This window comes from Choloepus didactylus, chromosome 2 (assembly GCF_015220235.1).
Source record: "Choloepus didactylus isolate mChoDid1 chromosome 2, mChoDid1.pri, whole genome shotgun sequence".
Classification (NCBI taxonomy): domain Eukaryota; kingdom Metazoa; phylum Chordata; class Mammalia; order Pilosa; family Megalonychidae; genus Choloepus; species Choloepus didactylus.
In genome coordinates, this window is record NC_051308.1 from 150,768,189 (window position 1) to 150,795,294 (window position 27,106).

At 38.6% G+C, this 27,106-nt stretch overlaps 1 protein-coding gene across 2 annotated transcripts in view; it reads left to right on the top strand.

Annotated features, from left to right (window-relative positions):
• The window catches only part of TGFBR3 (transforming growth factor beta receptor 3), a 189,756-nt gene that overhangs the window by 30,410 nt on the left and 132,240 nt on the right, over positions 1-27,106 (top strand). The window contains exon 1 of one of the 2 annotated variants that reach the window (XM_037826658.1): positions 12,570-12,696. The exons of the other annotated variant lie outside the window; for it this stretch is intronic. Within the exon in view, the coding sequence (XP_037682586.1) occupies positions 12,690-12,696 (7 nt within the window). The 5' untranslated portion in view covers positions 12,570-12,689. Of the gene's footprint in view, positions 1-12,569; positions 12,697-27,106 lie in introns of those variants that run through there. 2 annotated transcript variants of the gene reach the window in all.

Sequence of the window (27,106 nt, forward strand, 5' to 3'; positions counted from 1 at the left end):
CTTATTAAGCATTTGGACATCATATTTATTGTAAATTGGGATAAGACACTGAGAAAATTCAACCCTATGTGCCTGAAAAGTTGAGTTTTAAAATAACTTGCTTATTTTTGCCATGGAATAGTTTCTCAGGTTTTTTGATCTGCTTTCTCAGTCCTCATCACTGTCGTTAGGGGCCTGTGAGTGATCATAGATCGTGGCCCTGTGGCTCACCACACACCCCAGGTGGTGGTCATTTTGTTTTTGAGATTGAACCCAAAAGGGCCAGAAGAATGCAACAGCATTTTCAGTTCTTGCCCCCTGCTAGCTTTTTTCTAGGCCTCCCCAAAATGTGTTTATCTTATTGGCCATGCATGTGGAGCAGTCTGAAATTCTGTGTGGCGTTAGATAGTAAAAAAAAAAAAAAAAAAAAAAAGAAAGGTTTCCCACGTAACTGAGGTTATGGGAGTGGGAAATCTTGAATAATGCGGAGCTCTTTGATTGGGAGAAAGGAAATGTGGGATGGGATTTATTTTAAGATTTATTTAAAAAAAACTACATTTTTTAAAATCAATTTTTTGGGGAGGTGTGGAGTAGAAGCAATACCAAACTTTTAAGTACCAAATCAAAAGTTCCCGCTGAATAAAAGAAAAATGATTTTTAGGGTGAGAGAGTAGTTTGAACTTCAAGAGCTTGATAATTACATAATTTGAGAGCAGTGTTCGGCATACTGGAAACGACCCTGATGACTTGGCGCAAGCAGCCCCACTACCTTTGTTACCCCAGGATTTTCTGGAAGATGGTGTTGCTTTCTGTCGCCAGCCAGGTCTCAGCCTGGCTCTGATGGGTGTCCAGGGAGTCTGTCCCCTTCTCTTTGCCAAGTTTAATTAGCTCTAAAAATACTCTATCAAAGGCTGTCTGGCAACATTTCATTAATGGTACTAGTGAATTCAAAAGCACTAATTAATTGTTTCAGATTATTTGCAAAGCCCATGCTGAAAAGCCTAATGCCTGTAGAAAGTTGGCAGAGAAGCTATTCAGAGATTAGTTTGGACCTTACTCGGCTCAATTGCCTTTTGGAATTGGGCCAAGAGGGGAGTTGTTTTTCTTTTTTTGGAGAAGTGCTTGTGGCCATATTGTTCCTTAAAATTCTGTTTGCTGCTTCAGGCTCTTGCCTGATCGAGCTCATATGGACCCGTGCAGAGCTAGAGAGCCCAAAGAGCATCTTTAAGAGGTTTTGTTTTGTGAGAAAAACACAATTACTTAACATTTATTAACAAAATAAATACTTCCCTCTTGTTAGAGAGAGGAAAGGGAGCTCTAGTTTGTTGTGAAACAGTTCAGGTTTTAAGTGTTAAATGTTCAAAGGCACTGGGATCAGGAGTTGAAGTACGCTTTTTTTTCCTTCTTCAGGTAAAACAAATGAGAGTCCTCATTTCCTTTGTTTATCTGGCCCAGGTCAGCAAAAAGTGAAATTTTCGACTGCTACTCCATTTGGAAAAATGGTGTTTAAAAAAAAAAATCTCAGTTTGAAAGCAAGCGCATGCCAGTCCAAGTTCAGGGTATATTGTATGCTTAAAGGGAAAAACAGATTTGCATTATTGTGCTGCATTTGATATATGTTATAGAATAATAATACCTAGAATTAAACTCAGCCTGATGAATTGTAGAAAATAGTAGGAACCCCTGCCTTTTAAAGAAAATGAGAAATTTGAGGCTTCTTGAGCTAAGAGCTAGTTCTTTTGACTCTGAGTGCAATGTTGACAATTGAAGGTGAAAGTAGAGAAGAGTAGTCAGACTTAGCTCAGAGCCAACCGAATGTTATATAAGGGAGCTTTTTTTCTAAGTAGTATATAGCTGTTTGAAAACATGCATCCAGAAATCTTCCAATTCCTGGCTTCTATTGACAGGCCTTGTGTCTTTTTCCCGTCCTTCTGGGCTCCAGCAGCCTGTGAGTAAGTAGTTATATATGAATCCCAGCCCAAGTCTTACTTTATTAACATGATTCAGAAGAAAAGAATTCTAATGAAAAATTGCAGAGGACTGTGCTGAGCCATTTCATGATATTGTCAGACCTTCCTGAACTTGAGGAAGACCCAACTAATTCTATGATTTCTGTTATTACTCAATTTGGAATCTATTGGAAAAGCTTACATGAAACCTCAGGAGAGATTGTGCTGGTTGAGGAGTTTATTGCTGAGCATACGATGGCCTCTGTGCTTACTCTGTGTGAGGCTGGCAATCCTGAGCCCTGGGCAAACTGCCTCCCTCCTTGACCAGCAGGCCTGGAGTAGTACCTTTGGAATTTTTAACCCTTTCTGCCTGATGGTCTCCAGGCAACTTTATAAAGTTGATAGGAACATGGATCTTGGAGCTGCTAGGGATCATGAAAGATATTTTAAAAGTTGGGAACAAAGCCCTTGAAGGTGTAAGTGACTGATTTTTCTTTGCTGCTTGATTTTTTTCAGTCTTATTACAGTTTTATTTTGGAAAAGTAGTTCTGGTACCACAATGTCAAAACCTACTGTCATAGCCCGGTTAACTTGTGAGATATCAGAAATAATGTTATACCTAGTAGTTAAATTGAAGACTTTAAAAAATGATATTCTTTTAAAAAATTAAACAAAATTCAAGGTTACCCTAAAATAAACATGGTTGTTTTCATATAAATATATCTGAATGGGAGAGAGAAGGGTTAGGATTACCAATGATAGAATGAGAAATGTGTAGAGTCTGCATCCTGTTGTATCTCTCTGCTGTCCATGAACATGGTATACCTCTCCATTTATTTACGTCTTTTTAAATTTCTTTCAGCACTGTTTTTGTAGTTTGCAGTGTGCAGATCTTGTGCATATTTTATTTTATAATTTTGTAGCTCATAGTTTGTCCAAATGTGAACAATATTCATCATATCTGTTACATTAGAATTAGATTTGAGAGCCTCTGTTTTTGAGCAATAATTCTATCTTCTTCAAACTACTATTCATTAATAATGATGAAAACTATTACTTCCTCTGGTCATCTGGAGAGTGAGCTAACTAAAGCCACTTGGTAAAGTGAGTTAGTGGCCTGGGTGGCTTTGCTCTAAGTTGTAGGAACTCGAGGCTCAGTGAGAGCTATAAGCAATAAGTTCTTCAGCTGAGGCTCAAGCCTAGTGTTGCTGAACCAGGGATATCCACAGCATCTCTCCCCTGTGTTAAAATGAGTACTTTTGGATTAAAGGTCAGAATTACAGGCAGTGTCAGAACCCAAATATTGAATGTTGTGTCCTTTTACTGGGCCCTTGGGCTTTCCCAGCATAGTTTTGCTGGAGCACAGTCATTCCAAGGAAGCTTCATATGGGAGTTGTAACTAATGGATTTGGTAGAGATTTTATCCCCCATCTGTGGGTAATGCTTGAGGGCTTATCAAGGTGAACAGTGATTCTGTTGGACTTGATCATTCCGGGCTCAGCAGAGATGTGTTAAAGCCAGAGAGTCAGGATTGTATGAGAGTTGTGACCTTGGGCTTTGGATTCAGACACATAGGTTCAAGTACAGGCTTTAGCATTTGCATGCTGTGTGACTTCAGTGTCCTCAACTATAGAGATATCAATAGGACCTGCCTCATTGTGTTCTTGTGAGGATTATAAATGAGAGAATGTGTCAACCAGAAGGTCATGCTTATTTTAAATAAAACTATTAAAAATGGTGTTTTCTGAAAATGTTAGTATGGTGAACATACTTACCCAGTCTTATAAATTGCCTCCCCCCCCCCCTTTGAAGTTAAGATGTTTATTGGGATGACTTACAAACTAGTGACCAGGTGCAATCTGAGAATGGCTTAGAGTATACAAAACTTGAGGAACTTGAGGCAAAGTCATTTTAGTATTATAAAGCTGGAGGTAATAGGCCTCCCAGACATTAATTTTGATCTGTGCTTTCAAAACATTCAGGTATATTTTTGATGCAAAAATCAGATCTGATCCTGAAATACAGTGTTACAGATAAGACAGTCTCTATAAATGCCCAGTTGGTTTATTTTCCATGTACCCTACTCAAAGTGTTAGTGGGACTCCGTTCTCTTCAAGGAAGATGTTACTGGAGCTCTGTTCCAGGCTCTCCGTCTTGTTGCAAGAAAGAATTCAAGGATGAGACAAGTGGGTATAAGCAAATAAGGAAAGTTTATTGAAGAGAAAGACAGTACATGCACATGCTCAAAAGGTGAGCATGGGTGTTCTCAAGAGAGACACACACATGTTGTTTGGCACAAGGGTTTTTAACTGATCAAACAAAGGGAGGTGGGGTTTCAGATGTTGGTACATTGTGATTGGTAAGTAAGCATTCAGATTAAGTATTGTAAGTAGGCTATTGTGATGGGTTGTTTATACATTCTTGTGATTGGTTAGTAAATATGTAAATTAAGGTTTGTAAGTAAGCTATTGCAATAGTCTGAATAAACATTCAAATTAAGGATTGTGAACAGGTTATTGTGATTGGTCCGTGCTCTGTAGTTGAACAACTATCCTATTTTGCTCAACTTCCTCGGGTTTCAGGAGCCTGACTCTTCTCTCCAGATGCCGTTACCTCCCTGCACCGAGTCTAAAGGTGCCTCAGAGTTTGCAAGATGTTTTTCCTACATCTAACCTGCCTCAATTGCAGTACAATGGTAATGATGAAGTTGGGGAGAAGGTTGTGAATAAAAAGCTCTTTATTTTTCTTGTTTTGAAGATTTGGATTTGAATCCCAATTTTATGTTTATAGAGCATCTGCTGTCTTATCTATAAATACTGTTAATTATACCTATTCTTTGGACTGTTATGAGAATGAAATACATGCAAAGCAGGCAGCAGTTTATAGCACATAGTAGGTCTTCAAAAAGTTAATCCCTATTTAGAGAATCTGTATATTTAGGAAAAGGAAGAGCTGGAACAAACCAACGTTGTAGTAATGAGCTGGCTGATTAACTGTGTGCTCCAGATACAGAAAAGGCGGCTCAGGAAATTTCTCTGGGAGTTGCTGAGGAGATGTCGGCTGAACCAGGGCTGAGGTTGCTTTGAAATTAACTGCTTAACCTGAAACTGAAGGGCTAAATCCAGAGCCTCGGTAGGAAAAGCCTTGTTCCTCTTGAGCAGGTGAGTTGATCTTTAACTGAAACATGGAGGGGTAAGGATGTGTCCTCAAGAAAGATAGTGGCACTGAGGCTTGGAGCTGGCTGGGGACAGGAAAACCCAGAAACAATGGAGTGAGACTGTATATGTAGAATTTTTCTCATCTATTTAGAGCCTCTGGACTCAGCCCTATGCTATTTAAAATTGCACCCTCACCCTCCAACCTTGGATACTCCCAACCCTCCTTATCTATAATTTTTCCTCATAGCACTTAACACCTTAAACATATTTATAATTGACTTACTTGTTTACTTGCTCTCCTTATTTATTACTTATCTGTTGGCTTGCTTGTGCTCTGGTGTAGCTTTTCCATATATATGGAAATTCTTAAGTTGAAGAGTTTCCACATCTTTCCTGCTTGAATATAACCTGTTAGAGGGGAGGGACTGTTAGCTGATAAATCCCTAATTCCTAGCACATGGTGGGTGCTTAATATTTATTGAATAAATCAATTTGTCTTATAACCCTGTCTCCTCATAAATTACAAAAAAAGAAAGAACATTTTCCAAAATTATAAGTCTGAATTTTAATTAGTTTGCATATGTTTAACTTTCATGTATTCTCTTGTTGGAGTTGAAGGGATGAAGGTCAACCCATGAAAAGTGGGTGAAGAGTCACTTTCTTTTCGGATTTGCAGATAAAGCAGTGTCTGAGCGAGCTGTTGGTGGTCGATTTAAAGTCAGGTACTGACTCCATCACTAGATTATTATAGAGTCCTTGACAGCAAGAAGCTATTGTTTCTTAGTAAAGAATCTACAAAGCTTAGCATAATGCTCTCTTTAGTACTCCATATATTGGCCAAAGTAGTGATGGTATATTTCATTCAGGAGCTGAAGGTTAACTCTAAACCAATATCTCAAAGTGTGGTGATGGATCTAAGACATTTTTAGGGGATCTGTGAGGTCAAAACTATTTTTATAATAATCCTAAGATGTTATTTGTCTTTTTCATTGGGTTAACATTTCACTGATGGTGCAACAGAAATATTGGCTAAAACTGATGGTGCCTTAGCGTGAATCAAGGTAGCACTTCACTGCACACAGCTGAGGTAAAAAAAAAAAAAGTTGTCAGTTTTACTTAAGAATGTTTTTGATGCAGCAGTAAAAATTCTCAACCCCCAAATATATATCTTTTTCATATTCTGAACGATGAAATGGGAATTATGCATGTAGCACTTTACATACCAAAGTACGATGGCTGTCTCAAGTGGAAAGTACTTGTGGACTTGTTTGAGTTGTGAGTTGAGCTAGGCTGTTTTTCATGAACACCATTTTTACTTGAAAGAATGACAGACGAGTGATGGCTGTCCAGAATTTGGTACTTGGCAGACATATTTGAAAATGAACAAAAGGAGCCTGTAACTTCAAGGAAAACAACTGATGTATTTGTTGCCAGTGATAAAATTTGATTTTTCAAGCAAAATTAAAATTTTGGAAAACTTGTATCCATCTCCATGATCCTGACAGTTTCTCAGTAGTTAAATACTTTTCTGATGAGATCAGTGGTGATATTAACAAATGTGATTTTTAAGTATCATATAATGAGATATGTCAACATGGAGTATTTGCATAACTCAGCCCTTATTTTCCAGATGACCAGTGCATGATGGTACAAAACCATGCCTGGGTAAAAGATTCATTCAAAGTACAAGACAGAGCAATTGCTTTTGAAAAACTTTTTAATTATGAGATATTTTTAGACTTACAGACATGTTGTAAAAATAGTACAGAGAGTTCCTTTGTACGCTTCACCCAGCTTTGGCATCTTACATGACCATAGAAGAATTACCAAAATTAAAGAATTAATTGTGGTATAATATTAACTAAACTTAGAATTTATTTGGATTTTACCAGTTTTTCCACTAGGAAATTTTTTCTCTTCCAGGATCCAACTCAGGAGCCCCACAATGTATTTAGTTGTCATATCTCCTTGGTCTCCTCCAATCTGTGACGGTTCCTCAGTCTTGCATGATCTTGACTTTTTGAAGAGTACTGGTTAGTTGTTTTGAAAAATGCCTCTTGATTTCATCTGATGTTTTCTCAGAATTAGATTGAGGTTATGCATTATTGGGAAGGATACATGGAGATGGTGAGCCTTTTTCAGTGCATCAGATCTGGGATATGGGGGATGTGATCTATCCCATTACTGGTGACATTAACTTTGATTACCTGGTGAAAGTGGTATCTGCTAGAATTCTCTGATGTGAAGTTAACTATTTTTCCTTTTATAATTACTTGGTGTTTTGGGGGAGGGGAATAGATTTTAACGTTAACAGGTTATGAGAAGTTTGTAATATGGTTCAGATTCCACATTACGACTAACCTTTAAGAAATGGACATTTGTTGAGTTTAGGTGTAGTATCAAACAAGAAATAGCCACAAGTTTATGACAAGGCTGTTAAGATATGCCTTTTCTTTCCAACCACATATATGGGTGAGTCCAATGTCCACATATCCTTCAACCAAAACAATGTACCTCAATAAATTGAATGCAGAAGTAGATATGAAAACCCAGCTGCCATCTATTAAACCACACATTAACGAGATTTGCAAAAATGTAAAACGGTGCTGCTATTCTCACTAATTGCTGATGTTTTGGAAATAGTTATTTTTTTAATAAAATATGCATTGGGTTTATTGATGGTTTTAATGAATTAATAAATATTTTTTAAAACTTAGTTTTAATTTCTATTGTGGTAATTGTCGATAGATATAATGCATATAAACCAAGTCTTGTTGGAGTCCTCAGTAATTTTTAAAGTGTGAAAGGATCCTAAGACCAAAAAGTTTGAGAATTGCTGCTTTCTGCATAATATAGTAGATGATCTCTTGTGGGGTGGTGATAGAGGGAAATCTGGTCTTCTGGCCCAAATATTAATTTTCACTGAAGGTCTGTCCTGTGGGAAGTCGTTTTCTTAACATCTTCACCAGTCTCCTCATTTGTCAGATGAAGGGGTTTGCCCCAGAGGATCTCCAAGTTTATTTCAACTTTCAAAGTCACCGACGCTGTCAAATGCTTTCTTGCTTGTGTGGGTGTTGTGGAGCAATGCAGACCAGTTCTGGAGTGTGATTATTTGCAGGATTAAAGACGAAGAAAATCACAGCCAATCAATATGATGTGGCAATATTTGAGAGGCAGGGATTTGAGGTACTTATTTTGACTTTTTGGTCCTGTAAAATTATTTATTTTACTCTCCTTTTCAAAAATAGATACTTTAATTATGACCGGATTTCACTACAATGAGTAAGGAAAAGATTTTCAATTGTTGTTGAATATTTTGTAGGGTTACCTTTACCACAAATTTAAAAATGCGTGATTTCCTAAAATTTTCTGCTGTAATGTTCTTTTGTGTGTATGCACATTTATTTCATGTGTCTAAGTATTTACGAAAAATCATTTTGTTATTTTTTTAACCTTTTTATTGTAGTAACTATATAATTACCATTTTAATCACTTTCAAGTGTATAATTCAAAAGTATTAATTGCATTCAAAATATTGTGCTACCATCACCAATATCCATTCTCCAACTTTTCGTCCCTTTGTATCCATTAAACAATAATTCCCTTTTCCCTTTTCCCCTTTCCCCTTCCCAGCCCCTGGTAATTTACAATCTGCCTTTATGAAATCTGATTTTTGGTATTTCATATAAGCAAGATCATACAATATTTGTCATTTGTGTCTGGCCTGTTTCACTCAGCATGATGTCTTCAAGGTTCATCCTTGTCACATGTATCAGAATTCCATTCTTTTTATGGCTAGATAATATTCCATTTTGTGTATATACCACATTTTGTTTATCCATTCATCTATCTGTGGACATTTAGGTTGCTTCTACCTTCTGGCTGTTGTGAATAATGTTGCTGTCAACAGTGGTGTACAAATACCTGTTTGAGTTCCTTTCAATTCTTTTGGGTATATACTAAGAATATTATAATGCCACTAATGTCTGTTTTGAAGCACACTTAGGTTATATATCCATTATATACTTACTTATAATCTGCATGAAGTTAATTAGTTATTCTGGTACTTTGGATTTAAAAAAAAAGGGATTACGAAGACTTTTTTTAAAAAACATCATTAATATTTACAAATCTAGCCTTAGAAAAAATCCAAGCTGGACTGTATAAGAGAAGAATCCCAAACTTTAGAACATTATTTTCCTTTTTACTTTAAATGGAAGACTTCATGGTTTAGTTTTTACAATTGAGGAAACAAAAAGGAACAAGAAGCCAACACTACATTGTCATATTATCAGTTTTATACAGATTCCTGCATTCATGTACAGTAATCTATTATTTGCAACTTTCAGATACATTCAGAAAAATGTATCTTTTCTCTTTTGATATGTGAGGATTCCCTAGAAAGGAAAGATTTCTAATCTTATCAAAGGCAAAACTACACCATGCTATCAGAATTGATAGTTTTAAAATCAGCCCAGCTGATTTAATAGCTTCAAATTTAATAGCTTAAAATTGCAGCACAGTGATGTGTTATATTAGCTTAGCCTTACTTTCGCATAATGAAACAAGTTTGCCAGAAAAAATGAATTGTAAAAAGCCATCAAAGCATTAAATGTTGTAGAAAAATGTGAAAATTCTAACATATAATGTCTAAATAATTATATTCCCTTTGATTTGGGAATCAGAAGACTGCCTTCTAGTCAGTTAACCTCACCTCAGTTTCTTCATCTGTAAAATGGGGACAGTATTAGTATTTATCTCAAGGATGTTGTGAGAAATAAATACATTAGTACACGCAAAGTGTTCTTTAGAAGAGAGCCTGCTATATAGTAAACACCCTGTGATTAGTATTACTGTTAAATATGGATATTTTGAGGGTAATGTAGTGGAAAATTGGTAATAGAACTTGGCAAATTTGAGATCCTTATCAAATTCAAAGGAATATTATTTGTCTTTGTATATAGTGTATATCAATAGTGACCTTAGTATTTGCAAAGTTCTCTCCCATTTAAGGCTGTTTGCTGTGCTTTCATTTGCACTTCTTATGCAGGGTGTGGAGTTAGTTTCTAGGGTGCCTCACTAATTGTGAACTAGGAATGCTCTGAGGAAAAGAAGTTTAAGTGAGCACCGGCTAGTTAGAAAATGAAATAACTTTGAATTTTCTAAGCTTTAGCTTTTTATACACATATATATCTTAAACCACCTCAAATTTTCACTTTGAATTTCTGTGTAAGGGGATTGAAAAACTATTCCATTATTAGATTCATAGTTTTCACAGGTAAAATGGAAAAAAATTAGATAGTATAGTGAGAAAAGCTGTAATTGGGGCAGGGGGGAGTACACTATATTAATCAAATTCCATGGATATTGTCTTAATTATAACTTTGTCTCTGCTGAGCATGGAGCAGATTTTAAACATGCGTAAAAAACTGGCTGTCATATTTAACAGAAGTTAGGTTTTTTTTAAAAAAAGAGGTAATTAATTGTCAAGTATTTTGATGTTCAGCAGGCAAAGGAAACACATTTCTTTGTGTAAACAGAGGTTAATACGGACTCGTGGAAGTCAAAATTATTGAACTATTTGCCCAAGGACAAATGTCTTAACAGTTTAGGTTTCCTCTGGCCTGTATTAAGCTACGGTGGTGAGATAATACAAAAGCATTATACATGTAACAATGCATGTATTGCTATTTGCAAAGCATGTTTGACCCAAATTTTTAGGTTTACCTTTGAGTCGTACTGATGAGTTAGGGTTGTTTCATCCTCTTTCCCCTCCCCTGTAGTGGTCTAATTGGCTCATGGTTAATGAATGCTGAAACATGTGTTTCTGGGAACAGTAAACCTTGATTGTGTTCGTCTGTTTTTTAAACAGTTTATTTATTTTTAACTGTGGTAAAATATACTTAACATAAAAATCATTTTACCCATTTTCAGTGGACAATTCTTTGACATTAAGTACATTAACTTTCACCACTGTCTATTTCCATACTATTTTCATCATCCCAAACTAAAACTCATACTCATTTAGCAATAACTCCCCATTCTTTCCTGTCCCCATCCCTGGTATCCACTATTCTGCTGTCTCTATGAATTTTCTTATTCTAAGTATTTTATATAAGAGAATTCATACATTATTTGTCCTTTTTGTGTGTGGCTTATTTCACTCAGAATGTTTTCAAGGTTCACCCATGTTGTAGCATGTTCCAGCACTTCACTTCTTTTTTACAGCTGAATAATGTGTTCCATTGTATGGATATACCACGTTTTGTTTATTCATTCATCTGTTGATGGACACTTGGGTTGCTTTCATCTTTTGGCAATTGTGAATAATACTGCTATGAATATTGGTGTGTAAATAGCTGTTTGAGTCTCTGCTTTCAATTCTTTTGGGCATATGTGTAGAAATGGGGTTGCCAGGTCATGTGATAATTCTATACTTAACTTTCTGAGGAACAGTCAAACTATTTTCCACAGTGGCTGCACCATTTTACATTCCCATAAACAATGTAACAGGGTTATTATTTCCCCTCATCCTCACCAATACTTGTTGTTTTCACATTTTTAAATAATACCCATCCTGGTGGGTTTGAAATGGTATCTCATTGTAGTTTTAATTTGCATTTCTCTAATATCTAATGATGTGGAGCATCTTTTCATATACTTATTGGCCATTTGAACATCTTCTTTGGAAAAATGTCTATTTATATCCTTGGTTCATTTTTTAAATTGGGTTGTTTGTCCTTTTGTTTTTGAGCTGTAGGAGTTCCTTATATTTCTGTATATTAAACTCTCATCAGATATATGGTTGTCAGACATTTTTTCCCATTCTGTAGGTTGTCTTTTCATTTTCTTGATAATGTCCTTTGATAAGCAAAATTTTTCATTTTGATGCAGTCCATTTTATCTATTTTTTCTTTTACTGCAAAATCTAAAAATCCATTGTCTACTACAAGATCCTGAAGATATTTCCCTAAGTTTTCCTTTAAGAATATTATAGAATTAGATCTTATAGTTAGGTTGGTGATCCATTTTGAACTTTTTGTATATGGTGAGAGGTAGGGATCCATGTTCATTTTTTTGCATTTTGTTTACATTCCTAATAATTAGTTGTCTCTGGAATCGGCATGGGGGCCAGAGAATTACTTCCATGTTGTTAATATCAGAATGGGTCTGAAAGACTGTTTAGTGGGTTTAATGTACAGTTCTATTCTATAGCTTCCTTGGGCCCCAGACAAGGTGATTTGGTTTGCAAGGGTCAAGAGGGCCTGCGTTATATATCAGTCTCTGTTTTTTGTTTTTTTTTTTAATAGCTTTTTTTTTTTGACTGGAAGCATCTACCTTGAGGATGGAAGCTGCACTTTGCAGAGAAGATAAAATATTAATGATCTAAGCAAATGGACAACCAGAAGAGAGGTGGGCAGGGATGCATGTGCTTCTAGATCTAGTTTGTGTCTCTTACCTGCTCAACTAGTATTAAAGGTCAAGCAGAGTGTGTGGTCTTCGGATAGTGTTGTCTTGGAAAGGTAGAGAATAATTATGGTTTCTGGCTTGGGAAGACTTACTTTGGGAATCCAGTCTAGAAGTTTTTACCTGTGTGTACTGGATGGGAGGTAAGATGTGCTTCCTGCTGTGGGGGTGGGGAGAACAGTATCCCACCTCAGTGGAGAGAGGTGAAGTCATGTGGTTGGCACATGTGCTTCAGAAGTGTCACTGGCCCAACTCCACGCTGGCATTTCCAAGATCCTTCTTTTTCCACTGAAATCTGGGCTGGCCCCATCTCTGGGGACTGGGAAAGCTGCAGGGAGGAAGTTGTTACCCCTCCTTACACACTTCTTGTGCCCCAGGCCAAGGTCTGTCGGGTGGGGCCTGGGTCCCACCAGAAATGACATTTGTATTTTGTGGTTTGCTTGGGAGTTCCTGCTCATACTCTCGGTTCTTGTATGAAGTACTGGCCAGCATGACTACAGCTCCCATAGGAACAGATAGCCTCAGATTGTAGAACCCAAAGAAAGCTCTGGGTGACCTCTGCTATTTAGCAGCTGCTCACAGCACCAGTCACTGTGGCAACTAGGCTCTGTTTATGAAAATGAATGAGGACCTCGAGCCTGGGATATCCACACATGGCCAGAGCTCCCCCTGGAAATACATTGCTTGCTAGATTGCCAGGACTCAACCAAAACAAAGTCATACCAAACAAAAGTAGCAGTAGAAGTGTTCTGCCCTTGGGGGACAGGAAGCAGGACCTGATAGCCTGTGGCTCCTCCTTCACCAAGCGGAACCCTGCCTGGGTGAGCTTGTCTTGGTTATGCCCTACAAAGCTAGAGACAAAGGCTATGGTACTTGTGTGGGCAGTTTTCATAGCACACCCTTGCACTGCACAGGCCTGGGCGTTCGTTCTGGGTTTAGATGAAAGCAGTGTTTAGTACTGAGGATATGACTTTTTGAAAATCTTATTTAAGGTCCTGCCTTTATGTGAACTGTAGAGCTATTTTTGGCTCTGCACCTTCAGAATGGACCCCTCGTCTTGAATAACTGAATCTAAAGTCCACCCTGTTTGAGTCCTTGCTTTCACAGTGATGGTCCTTTGTGTCCAAAGGAAAGTACACTTGGTAGTTATACCTCCCCATGGTAAATGGTGAGCTATGGAAGTCATTGAGCCCAATTTTGAAACCCAGGACTCCCTTTGAGGGGACTGCTCTGTTCTGGGAGGCTCTAATATTATTAAGTTTTATGATTCCATGGAGGGGCTCTTCCAGCATATATGTCATTTGGCCTCACTTAAATGCACACTGGGTACTTCACAGAGTATGGGTAGATGAAACTGTAGTTTACATTGAATGCCGCTAGAATTGTGGAGCTGGAAGTGCCCATAGAAATCATCAAATCATACTCTCCCATTTTGTAGATGTGTAAGTCAAGCATAAAGGCCACTCAGCTAGTTTGGCAAAGCCAGTGTATGGGTTGTCTGATGCCATCCAGTTCCTTTCCCACACCGTGCCACGTCATTGCAAGAGTTCTTGGATTGGCTCAGGTGTCCTGGTGGAGGAGGCAGTTTTAGGGAGGTAGGGCTGGCATTGGTTATTTACTAACAGAGCAGAGACACCCAGGAAGATGAGCCAAAGGAAAGAGGGACTCCTTAACATACCTGTAAGTCAGCCTTAACTTTAAAGTTTAAAACACTCATTCATTGCATAGGGGAGGCCTTGAAGTCCCTCACCTTCTCTTCCTGATCTGACCACGTGTGAAAGAGTTAGAGGAGAGACGGGGAAGGGGACCTGGGATGGAGGAGCTGCTGGTTGTTACAGTGGGGGAACATGGTCTTAAACCAGAATCCTTTCCAAGAAGAATTCATGTCTTCCTCCTGCCTGAGCAGCCCTTTACTCCCTGACTTCAGCAGTCTGCCTTGGCGTCTGAATAGCCACTGCCCCTCATGAAGGTCCAGAGGGACCGTGACACTGAGGGGAAGGGGGAGCTAAGTTCACTTGATAATACCTCGTGAGCTCACCTGTTGATACACCAGACCAAATCCGCTTTAGTTTTCCTTTAACTTGAGGATTTAAGTTAAAGTATAACCACCAGTATCCTGTCAATTCCGTTCATGTCAGTGCAGGGCTGTGGATTCGATATTTCCTTCCTGTCTTGGCTGAGACACCTGTTTGAAGTGTGAGTTTGCCAAATGCAAACTCTTTTTTCCTCTGACTAGTTAGTGAAGCTAAACTATTGAAGAGGTAGATTGGTTATGTTTGAGAATTCCTCATGGATGTGAGTGTGAATCCAGTGCTCCGTTCTGCTTAGTTGTAATCAGGGAAGGAAATACACGTTGCCGGGTTTTCTCTTACAGCTATATGACAGTCAAGTCCTGTTGGGGAAGGGACAAGGGAGGGGGAAGGCTGTTAGATTTCAGCAGACCTATGGGTGGTCTGAGAAGCCAGGACCCTGAAATAGATGAAGTTGTTCACCAAGAGGATGAGGATGTTCTGGACAGTATGCAGCTGAACTGGTTTCCCGGGGATCAGTTCACAGTTGGCTCAAAGTTAGCCAGTGAGGTTAACAAGTTAGCTGGGACTTGTGCCTGTATAGCCATAACTAACTTGTATTTTAAACAGGGGTGAGAGAATAGATTTATGCATCTGGAAGGCAGGGAGTAACAACAGCCTCAACTGTTCTTTTCAGCTTTTTGATGGCATGCGCTATTGCTGTTAACAGGTTAGTTAAAAAGTGAACCTGGGATGATCAAGGAGCAGATGGAGAAGCCAGCTGAGACAGATAATAGGAATATAGTCAAGAAACCAGATAAACCTGAAGTGAAGACCACAAAGGGGACAAAGAAAGACAGAGAAATAAACAGAGAGAAGGGGGAAAGCATGGGGATAGGTCCCACACAGACAGGGACTACACCTACAGAGCTAAGACCAAATCTGCAGACTGTTTTAAGATTACAGTTAAACAGCTGTTAACTGTTGTATCTTAAAACTTTACAAGATTGCCTGGTAGGACTGTGCCATCTTTTACATAGTTAATATTAGTGGTTTGCAGAACGATAAATTCCAATTCTGGGAGTTGGTGCAGTGTGCTCATCATCCCTTATTCATACCAACTGTCCCTAGTTGTAGGAATTTAATATTTTAGAAAGTTTTACATTGCTGTGTATTCAAAGATTTGTTTTATTAATATGCAATAAGGACTTAGAAACTTTAGTTTTATTCCTTAATTGATAAATATGGTTAACTATGGAATATATTTACTGCCTTTTCTGACTATACTTTATACAATGAGTAATTTCAGAGTAATGTGTGCTCTGTGCATTTCTTTTAAATTACACTGTTTTTAAAGAAACTGTAGGGGATCTACAAAAGCCAAGCATCTTCATAATCAGACTAAATCAGATTATACTAATCATTTAGTTGGTTGGTTTTTGACCATGACTCACAAGCCCAAAGAGTACGTTTATTACTTTAATCTGTATTCATTGAAGACATTTTATTGCCATATACTATGGCTTTGTAGAAGGCCATTATTTTCCTTTTTATTTTTGACTTTTCAGAAAGTTGAATATTTACGCTTGCACACGATGTGTTTTGCTTTCCTTTTTACTGTAAAATGTAAATATTTTAAGGAATATTTTGATTCTAAATAGGATAAAAGAATTTCTCACCTAAAAAAGGAAAAAGAAATGAACCTGTGAAAGTCAGGGCTTTGTTTCTGTCTGCCTGACACTGAGATGTTTTTCCTGTTTTCTGCAGTCATTTAACAAGCGTTTATAAGTGCCTACTGTGTGCTAGGGATTGCATTATCGTAACCAGAACTACTGCACCACTCCCAGAATTGGAATTTATCATTCTGCAAACCACTAATATTAACAATGTAAAAGATGGCACAGTCCTACCAGGCAATCTTGTAAAGTTTTAAGATATTTTAACAGCTGTTTAATTGTAATCTTAAAACAGTCTGCAAATTTGGTCTTAGTTAATGAATTATCTCATGTGGTGTGCCTGCAAACAAGTCTTAAGAAAGAGAGGATCATTGGGGTCCTTTGTGTCTCTTCCTTTTCATCCGCTGGAGCCTTCACTCCAGGAAGAGGAGGTGGAAGCCAACTTTAATCAGTTTACCTTGGGAACAGCAGTTTTAGAACAGGTTCAGAGAAAGAAATTGGAACTATTAAGAAATAGGAGATTTGGATATTACTGCTGTTTTGTTTCTTTTTTCAGGTAGCCCGGGGGCTCTATCCCAGTTACCACTGATAATGGACCCTTTTTATGTTTAACTGTCTTGTCAGTAAGTCAGTGACACATGCTGAGAATAGAAACCGGTACCATTTCCATGCCGTCACTGCCAGCCCATAAGCACTCCACTAGATCTGTTGTGATTGTTGCTATGATGCTTGACATTAAATGCCAGCTATATGCTTGGTGGTTTACATCACACCTACAGGGGCTGTGCCCCCAAGAAACTCACCTTTCCTGGAAGCCCAAGACCTTTTCCACAGTGACAGCCCAAAGTGTGGGGGGGAAGGAGACAGAAACCCTCCTTCAGTAAAATGTGGTCCATACATGAATCAAATTAAAAGGAACTGTATTTGTCTGTTTTTATAGGGAGGACCTTTATTACTATTAAATTCTGCTGTTAAAAATATGAAGCACTGAGCATTAAAGAACAGACTACCTTCTCTGTTCATTGTTTTTCTATTGTTTCAGGATATGTGACTTGCAATGGTTGACCAAGTGCTGGGCTCTGAGGGGCTGAAATGAGTCCTAGCCCTTGCCCTGTAGGTGTTTGCTGACTAATGAGGGAAGGGAATACATCAGGTGGCATCCTCAGGAGTGGTTTTTTTTGTTTTTGTTTTGTTTTTTTTTAACTTAATTGTAGCTGGGAGAAAATGGAATTTGACTAATTTCATTCACTACTAAGGTTGTTTTGTATCTCTGCTCTACTGGCCATGGGGTCATCTTCATCTGAAGACGGGTCTGTAGCATGGTGGCTGTAGGATGGCTGTCAGCTGCTCTCAGGGCTGTGTGCTTGTTCATAGTCAGAGGACAAGTGATGCTGGCTTTGGCTTTCTTAACAGTGAGAAAGCTTCTTTCCCCAAACTCCCAGCTGGGTCTCCTTGCTTTCATTGGCCAAATTGACCTAGGTGAACCCATTTAAAAAAACTATGTATTCTTTCACTTGGTATTATACTCTCCTTTTTGTTCTAAGCTTTTTAATGGACCAGTCACTGGCAAAGTATAATGGACTTATCATGATTGGCTTAGACGGATCAGTTTGAGAATCAGCCACACTGCTCACCACAGGGGCCTTCTTCCCAAAATAGATGTGAGTGAGACTTACAAAAGAAGAAACACACTTATAATAGGACATGACATAGAGATAAGAGATCAAGGACTGTATTAGTTAGGGTTCTCTAGGGAAACAGAATCAATGAGAGATATCTATGAATATAAGATTTGTAAAAGTGTGGTATGCAGCTGTGGGTATGCACGAGTCCAAATTCCGTAGGGCAGATGTTCGATGAAATGAACCGGCAACTTCGACGAACTCCTCAGGAAACGCTTCGCTGGTCAGCCGAAGAAGAAGTGAAGGTCCTCTATCTGTCTTGCTTAAAAGTCTTCAACTGTTTCATTGGATTAAATCCAGCCAACTGCATTCTCTCATTGTGGAAGACACACCCTTCATTGACGTCATCAGTCACAGCTGCAGCCAATTGACTGATGATTTAATAAACCAGCCTGTTGGCTTATTAACCAGCCACAGATGTCCTCGCAGCAACGGTTAGGCCAGTGCTTGCTTGACCAGACAGCTGGGTACCATCCCCTTGCCAAGTTGACACATGAACCTAACCATCACAAGGACAAAGTAATGGATAGCAGGTTCTGCCCCTTGTTTGTGTTCCCTCAATTCCCTGGACAGCTTTCTGTGGAGCTCTCTAGTGGGAGCTAACGGTGTACCTGCCCTCTCTCTCCTCTCCTGGAATATAGCTTCTTTAGGCTAAGATGCTCTGTCTCACACAAAGTTTGTGGCCACAGACCCTGGGTTATAGTAGGCACTTAATATGGGTTTGAATAAATGCTGAGTTAAATTGAATGAAAAGGGATGCTTTATATTCCTTTGTGTTTAACTTTTTACGGCTTGAAATAAGTGGAGCGTTGACATCATTTTGTTCAGTTTTTTTTTTTTTTTAATAACAGCCTTATTGTCATATAATTCACGTACCTTACAATTCTCCCAGTTACAGTGTACAACTCAGTGGTTTTTAGTATATTTACAAAGTTGTGCAGTCATCACCACAACAATCAATTTTAGAACATTTCCACATCCCGAAAAGAAACCGTTTACCCATTAGCCATCATTTGCCCATCTCCCCAGCCTCTGGCAACCACTAATCTGTTTTCTGTCTCTATGCATTTGCCTGTTCTGGACATTTCATATAAATGGAATCATAAACTATGTGGTTCTTTGTGACTGTTTTTTTTTTTTTTTTAACTTAACAAAATGTTTCCAAGGTTCATACATGTTATCGCATGTATGAGTACTTCATTTCTTTTTATTGCTGAACAATATTCCATTGTGTGGATATACCTCAATTGGTTCTTTCCACTTTTGGACTGTTTTGAATAATGCTGTTATGAACATTTGTAGGTAAGTTTTTGTGTGGACATATGTTATCATTTCTCTTGAGTCCTTACCTAGAAGTAGAATTGCTGAGTCATATGGTGACTATGTTTAACCTTTTGAGGAACTGGCAGACTGTTTCTGAAATGGCTGCACCATTTTACATTCCCACCTGCTGTTTATGAGGGTTCTGATTTCTCTGTATTTTCACCGACATGTGTTATTATTTGTCTTTTTGATGAAAGCTATCCTATTGGATTATAAAGTGGTGTATTATTATGTGTTCATTAATTTTAAAAAAGTAAACGTTTCATTGGACATCTGCTACATGCCAGAAGCTCTTTGTTAGGTGTGAAGATATACAGAGATGAGTGACCTCTGTGTTTTCTCTGCCTCTTGCCGCATGTCTTCTCTTAATTTATGTTCCAAAAACATCAAATTGTTTATACTCCCTCCACGTACCATGTTGTTTCTTACATCTAGATCTTTGCTTATATTGTGCCCTCTGCTTGGACTAATACTGAATAATACTAACATTAATACTGGTTGTCTTCTACACGGCCAGTGAATCATAGAGCTGGCAATTGGCTTCAGAGTTTGTGTTCTGAAACACTGTACTGTATATTTTTTTCTTTTTAAATCAGCTTTATTGGGGTATATTTTATTTAGTATAAATTGCACACATTAAAAAGGTATAATTTGATGAGTTTTGATGAATGTATATACCTTTGTGACCACTGCTGTAATCAAGATACAGAACATTTTTCTATCACGCCCCCCAGATCCCCTTATGGTCCCTGGCAGTCACTTTCCCTGGCCCAGGCAGTTACTGATCTGCTTTCTGTCACTCTTTACTCGTTTTTCCTGCTCTGGAATTTCATATACTCTTGGGTCCAGTTATTTTGCTCAGCTTGAGATTCATCCATGTTGTTACAGGTATCAGTATTTCTCTGCTTTCCTTGCTGAGTGTATTCCTTTGTATGGATATACCCCACTTTGTTTATTCATTTGCCTGTTGATGGACATTTGGGTTGTTTCCTTTGACTATTATGCAATAAAGTTGCTGTAATCATTTGCAAGCATGTCTTTTTGTGGACATATGTATGTTTTCATTTCTCTTGGGTAACTACATAGGAGTCTAATTGCTGAATCCGATGGTAAGGGTATGTTTAACTTTATAAGAAATTACCACCCAGTTCTCCAAAGTGGACGTACCTATCATTAGGCAAAACTCCTCACCCCGAACACATACACAGTACACCCTTAGATGCTCTCCCAGAACAGACATGACTGTTTACATAAAACCCACTCTTAGCTAACATAGCAGTCTGAGCAGGAACATAAACAAAAATTTTCCATAACGTAATAACCTCCCTGACATCAACTCCTGATCTTACCATGATGTCACCTTCTTATCTTACCCTGAGCAAATCAGTCCCCTAATGTTAACTCTTTACTTCTCTATCTTACTCACCAACAATTATTCCCCCAGACCCCCTTCCTAAAAGCTATAAAACTGTACTCCCACCTTTGCTCAGGGCTGTTGCCGTTCTTTGGATTCAGCCCACCTGCACATAAATAAAACTTTCTGCAGTTGAGCTTTGGTCTCTTCTCTTCCCAGTCAAAAAAACCTAACATTTTGGTGCCGAAACCTGGGAGCAGATACAGAAGACGGATCTGCGCTCCTCAGCACCCCTAGAAAACTAAAAGAAAAAGCTTAGAATATTAGGCAAAACTCCCCACCCCCAACACATAACAACACACCCTTAGAAGCTCTCCCATGACAGATATGACTGTTTACATAAAACCCACTCTTATGGTTGAGAATTTTCCCAAACTGATGAAAGATATCAAATCACAGATTCAAATACCTGTATGAATTTCAAGCAGAGCAAATACAAAGTAAAGCACATGTCAATACTTCAGAAGAAAACTGCTGAACCAAGACAAAGAGAAAATCTTAAAAGTAGCCAGGGCTTTTTACCCTGATTGCTAATTCTACAGTCACCTGACTTCTTAAGCGAAACCATGGGCACCAGAAGACAATGTAGTGAATATTTAAATTTCTGAAAGAAAAGAATGCAATGTAGAATGCTTTATCCTGAAAAGATATCCTTCACAAGTGAACATAAAATAAAGACATTTCCCAGCGAACAGAAACTGAGAACGTTGATTGCCAGTAGGCCTGCCTTCAAAGAAGCAACAAGAATTCTTAAGGAAGGACTCCGTTTGTGAATATGAAAATGCAGAAATGAATAATAAATGAAGAATATATTTATTAATTCAGTAGGAAAAAAAAAAAACCACAAAAAACCACTCTTAGCCAACATAGCAGTCTGAGCAAGAACATAAAAAATTTCCATAATGTAATAACCTCTCTGATGTCAACTCCTTATCTTAACCCTAATGTGAACTCCTTATTTTACCCTGATGTCAACTCCCTGTCTTACCCTTGTGGCAACTCCTTATCTTACCCTGAGCAAACCAATCCTCTAATGTCAACTCCTTACTTCTCTATCTTACCCACCAACAATTATTCCCCCAGTCCCCTTCCCAAAAAGCTATAAAACTGTATTCCCACCTTTGTTTGGGGCTGTCACCTTTCTTTGGCTTCAGCCCACCTGCGCATAAATAAAACTTTCTCCAATTGAGCTTTGGTCTCTTCTCTTCCCGGTCAAAAAATCTAGCACCTATATTGATTTTAATACAGATTTGTCCCTTTCCATCCTTATTGACTGGATAACACCTATTATTTCTTAAGAATCACCTCATCTGTGTGCCCTAGGCCTTTTTCGACCCTTCTCATCTTTCCCTTCCTGTAACACCTTGGTTATTGAAATTGTTCACTTTAGAGTCTGCATTCCTTGAAGATAAGGAATATGTTATTGTTTCTGTAAGCCCAGGACCTTACATGGTACTAAGCATCTAGGTAGGTACTCAATAAATGCTTGTGAATGGGTGGCAGAATTAGACATTATTATGCTTTATAAGGGAGATTATGGACCTGTAAGGGTGATAAAATGGGCATGCAGATAACTTTGATATAAAGTAGAAATTGACAAAGTTGAAGAACAGGGTCTATGGAATTCAGAGAGACAGATGGCTTTTAATAGAGAGAATTTGGAAAAGTTAATAAGGGAGTTAGGATTTCAGCCAAGCTCCAAAAGAAAAAGAGGATTTAGATGTGCAGAGATACTGTTATACAGAGGGGTTGTTCTAAAGGGACTTGACTCGAGCTTCTGTCCCAAAGGATTGAGGAGGCTAGAAAAGTGAAGGATATGTTTGGTAAGGGTCATACTGAGATTTGTCTATTTCATAATGGGCGATTCTTTGCTCTTCCCTGCCTACCCCAGGCACTAGGGGATTGAAAACGTTATCTATTTGACAGTAGAAGAATATGAATCAACCTACCTTCCTTCCTTCCTTCCTTCCTTCCTTCCTTCCTTCCACCCACCCATCCATCCAAATTTGAAAGTCTTATAGACTAGAGAAAAAGGCTTTTCTTGTTCTCTTTTCTTCTTAGCTTCTCATGTGGTCATGGTCACACAAGTCATACTGTTCTCAAATCCCTGCCTAGGAAGTGGTCTGGCCTCTTTGGTTCCAGCCACCTGATTGCACTATTCACTTTTCCCCTGTAGCATGTTCCTAGAATATTAGAGCTGTGAGCCTTCAAAATAATCAAATAATCCCTGAAGACTGAGAAAATGATCAAATGAGAGGGAGGAGTTGTAACAGAGAAGTTAGAGAACAAATGATTACGACCACTGAATCATTATATGGATTGTTCTTTTGTTTCTACTGTATTAGAATAGCCAGAGGAAATACCTGAAATTGTGGAGCTGTAACCTATACTATAGTTTGAAATTTGCTCTATCACTGCATGTTAAATTGTATTTTGAAATTTGCATATGTATAAACATATATATGTCATATGTCTCAATAAAATGTGTTTAAAAATAATAGGCCCCCATTTTACAGATCAGAATTGATCTTCAGATTCAGAGAGTTGCCTGGTTGATAATAGTAATGATAAAAGCTGCCATTTGTTGAGCACCTCCTACATGTCTTGTCTTTGCCTGCATTATCTAATCCTTGTGATAGCCCTGCAACCTGTACATATGTCCCCATTTTACAAGTGAGGAAAGTGGTCAATGGCAGAGCCAGGACTTTTACTAGAGCATCGTACAGATCCCAGGCAAGGAAGGCCCCAGGTATGCAGAACCACTGACTGCAGTGAAGTAAGGAATTGGGCCAAAGTCCTCAGGTACATAAGGAGCTGCTGTGACTCAAGTGGAGTAGACCAGGGTCCTGTGCTGCTTAGAGAGACACTGGGGTTGTTGGGTTCTTTAGAACTACATATGATGCTGTCCCAAAATAATATATCCAGTGCAACAAACCAGTCAACCAACATTTGTGTGCAACAAACCAATCAACCAACATTTGTTTTGATCAGAATTATTTGTATGATAAAGTAGGGCATATGTTTTTAGTTTTTAATTACACAAATAATGCTGTTGGTAAGCAAGTAATACATGAGTTCATTTACATGTTAAGAGAGTTAAAGCAGAAGGATAGAGAGCAGGTGAAAGTTTCCCTTCATCTCCCCAACCTGACTCTAACTGCCACCTCCTTCCCCACCCTTGTAAGAACTGTTTACAGTTCTTCATTCAACCCTTTTTTTCCCCACATTTCTATACATGCATATGTACGTATATACATAACTTGGGAAAGTTTAATAAATTTGATCATTTTTTGCATATTCATCTGCAATTTAAAAAAATTAATGTCATTAAGATATTTCTATCAGTACAAATAAAACTATTTTTAAGTGAAGTCTATGTATTTCATGGTACAGATTTACCATTATTGATGAACATTTAGGTTATTTCTATTATTTCTCTACTGTAAATAATGTAACAGTTCTAACACCTATGTGTGTATGTTCTAGTTTGCTAATACTGCTGGAATGCAAAACACCAGAGATGGATCGGCTTTTATAAAAGGGGGTTTATTTGGTTACACAGTTACAGTCTCAAGGCCATAAAATGCCCAAGGTAACACAGCAGCAATCAGGTACCTTCACTGGAGGATGGCTAATGGTGTCCAGAAAAACCTCTGTTAGCTGGGAAGGCACGTGGCTGGCATCTGCTCCAAAGTTCTGGTTTCATAATGGCTTTCTCCCAGGATGTTCCTCTCTAGGCTGCAGTTCCTCAAAAATGTCACTCTTAGTTGCACTTGGAATATTTGTCCTCTCTCAGCTTCTCCGGAGCAAGAGTCTGCCTTCAACGGCCGTCTTCAAACTGTCTCTCATCCGTAGCTCCTGTGCTTTCTTCAAAGTGTCCCTCTTGGCTGTAGCTCCTCGTCAAAATGTCACTCACAGCTGCACTGAGTTCCTTGAGTTTGTCAGCTCATTTATATGGCTCCAGTGATCAAGGCCCACCCTGAATGGGTGGGGCCATGCCTCCATGGAAATTATCTCATCAGAGTTATCACCTACAGTTGAGTGGGGCACATCTCCATGGAAACACTCAAAGAATTCCAATCTAATTAACACTGATAGGTCCACCCACACAAGATTACATCAAAGATAATGGTGTTTGGGGGGACATAATACATTCAAACCAGCACAGTGTAAAACTGTAGTACCTTGAGATGTTGGGCAGTTCATTTGCTACCCAAACCTGACTGTGAGGGTTTTAAAATGTTTTCAGTGTTCCCACTGGCCTTTGTTATTAGATTGACTGCACACTCAGAAAAGTATTAATTGAGCATTACAAAGTAATTGTTGATAGGTAAAAGGTTAGTAAGTACTTGATACATGCTAGCTACTTTCTCATTTGTTAACTCATTTAAATCTGATAACAATCCGCTGGAAAATGCTATTGTCCACCATTTATCTGAAACTAAGACTCGGAAAGATTGTAACTTGCATGAAGTGGCCTTCATGGCTTCTCAGAAGCCCATTCAAGAATTGAACCCTCGTCTTCTGATTACCAGTTCATTGTTTTTTCCTCATTCTTCTGAAGCTGGTCCATTCTCTTTTTAAGAAATTTAAGAAGGAAAAATGTGTTTGAAATAATGGAATCATCGCATGAGTAAAGCAAGAAAGTGCGGGCATCCTGGGTTGGGGTTGGATTTGGTGGTGCTGAGAAGCCTCTTGGCTTGTCATCAGTCTCAGTGTGATTCATGGGAGCCTGTGATAGTGGCTACAATGGGAGACCTTGGTGTCCTGACAGCGATGTCCTGCTATTGTGAGCTGTGGATTTAGTGTCATACTAAAAACAATAAATCCCTGCCAGGAAGGCTGTGTGATCAGATGCAGCAGACTCCTGGAATTGTGGCCCTCTCCCAATAAGGAGAGCAGCTCTAAGTGGATGGATTTTCTCAGCTTCCTTTGAGTTTTAATTTCTATTTGGGTCACAGTGTTATTTTCAGCCTGGGGGATGGCTTAGCTCTTTGAGAAGTGGACTCTGTTATAGGGGCAGTTCAGTTGAATCATAATCAGGGTTTAAGGGCTGTGTCTGCCCTCTTCCTGGACCCTTAGTTTGTGGGTCCCCTGATACGGGTGTGAGCAGCCTTTTCTCTGAGAGGCACAATTTAAGCAGTTTGGAAGGAGGAGTCATTTCTCCTTTGTGTCAAAATGACCTATGTACATGGATTGTAGGATGATTCTGTTGGCAATAAAATAATCTAAAATTTAAAAGTAAGTTACCAAATGTATCTGAGGAAGAAAGCTAAGAAAACTGAAGAAGCACAATAGAGTAAATGATATTCTTATAGTTTGTCACCATTTTTAACAGATGTGAACTCAAGTGTTTGGCGATGCAATATGCATGTAAAAGTTGAAAGCACGAGTTTAGTCATGTTTACATCAAACCTCCCACCCCCAAAACATACACACAAAAGGTCCCACTTGTATGTGTAATCACATCTCTGAATACTCCCTTGGTCCTATTTTTTTCCTCCCTTCCACCAAATACATATTTTGGTTACTGCCCTAAAGATATGTGATACATATTTAGCCCCACTCATAATCCATAGGGAACATACTCGGTTTAATCACACCTCTCTGGGCTGTGTATAAAGTGTAATGTTTGAAAACACCAGGGACAGCAGGTCCACTGGGAATCCTAAATGCTGGTTTCCAGCCACAAGTGTGCTGGAATGAAAATAGAAAACAATGAGGCATGTGCAGAGTCAGCTTTTCTTTGTGTCTCAGCTCAGCAGTTTTCCTGCTGTCCTAAACATTCCTTAAAAAAAGCCTGGAAAAAGGGGAAATGATTCAGTTAAAAAAATTTCAGTAGTAAACAGTGAAAACATAAAATAGCAGCCAGGGCTGTGGTGATGCTTAAAGAAACAATACTGTGTTGCTGGTGAGAAATCTCACTGCTCTTTGCTTGGTTGTGAGGACACGTGCCCGCACACATGTGCTCAAAAACACACCTTACCACACACATAGGTAGAAACTCAGCCATGGATTTCCATTGTGGTAATGGTGCAAGTTGTACTGCTGTATCATCGTGAAGTACAGGTTTTAGTTTGCTTCTGCTGTTCGCTCACTGTGGAACCTTAAAAACTCTTTTATTCATAAATCCATCAAATAATTCCAGCTCACAAATATTTATTGAATGCTTAGTATGTACAAGGCCCTATCAAGCTGCTGTGGAGGATTAATGAAACAAACAAACAGTAAAATCCTCACTCCAACTTTAAGATAAATAGGTGCCAGGAGAGTTATTAAGACGACTCTCAGCTTCACGGCCAGGTGCTACGTGATGTATGCCCATCAGAGAAGAGCCAATGTGCTGCAAGAGTTTAGAGGTGCAAGGGCAAGGTTAATCCTAGCTGAGTTACTGCAGAGCCTTCATGGAGTTGGAGAAGACTCTTGAGCTGGACTTCAACGGGTGGGTG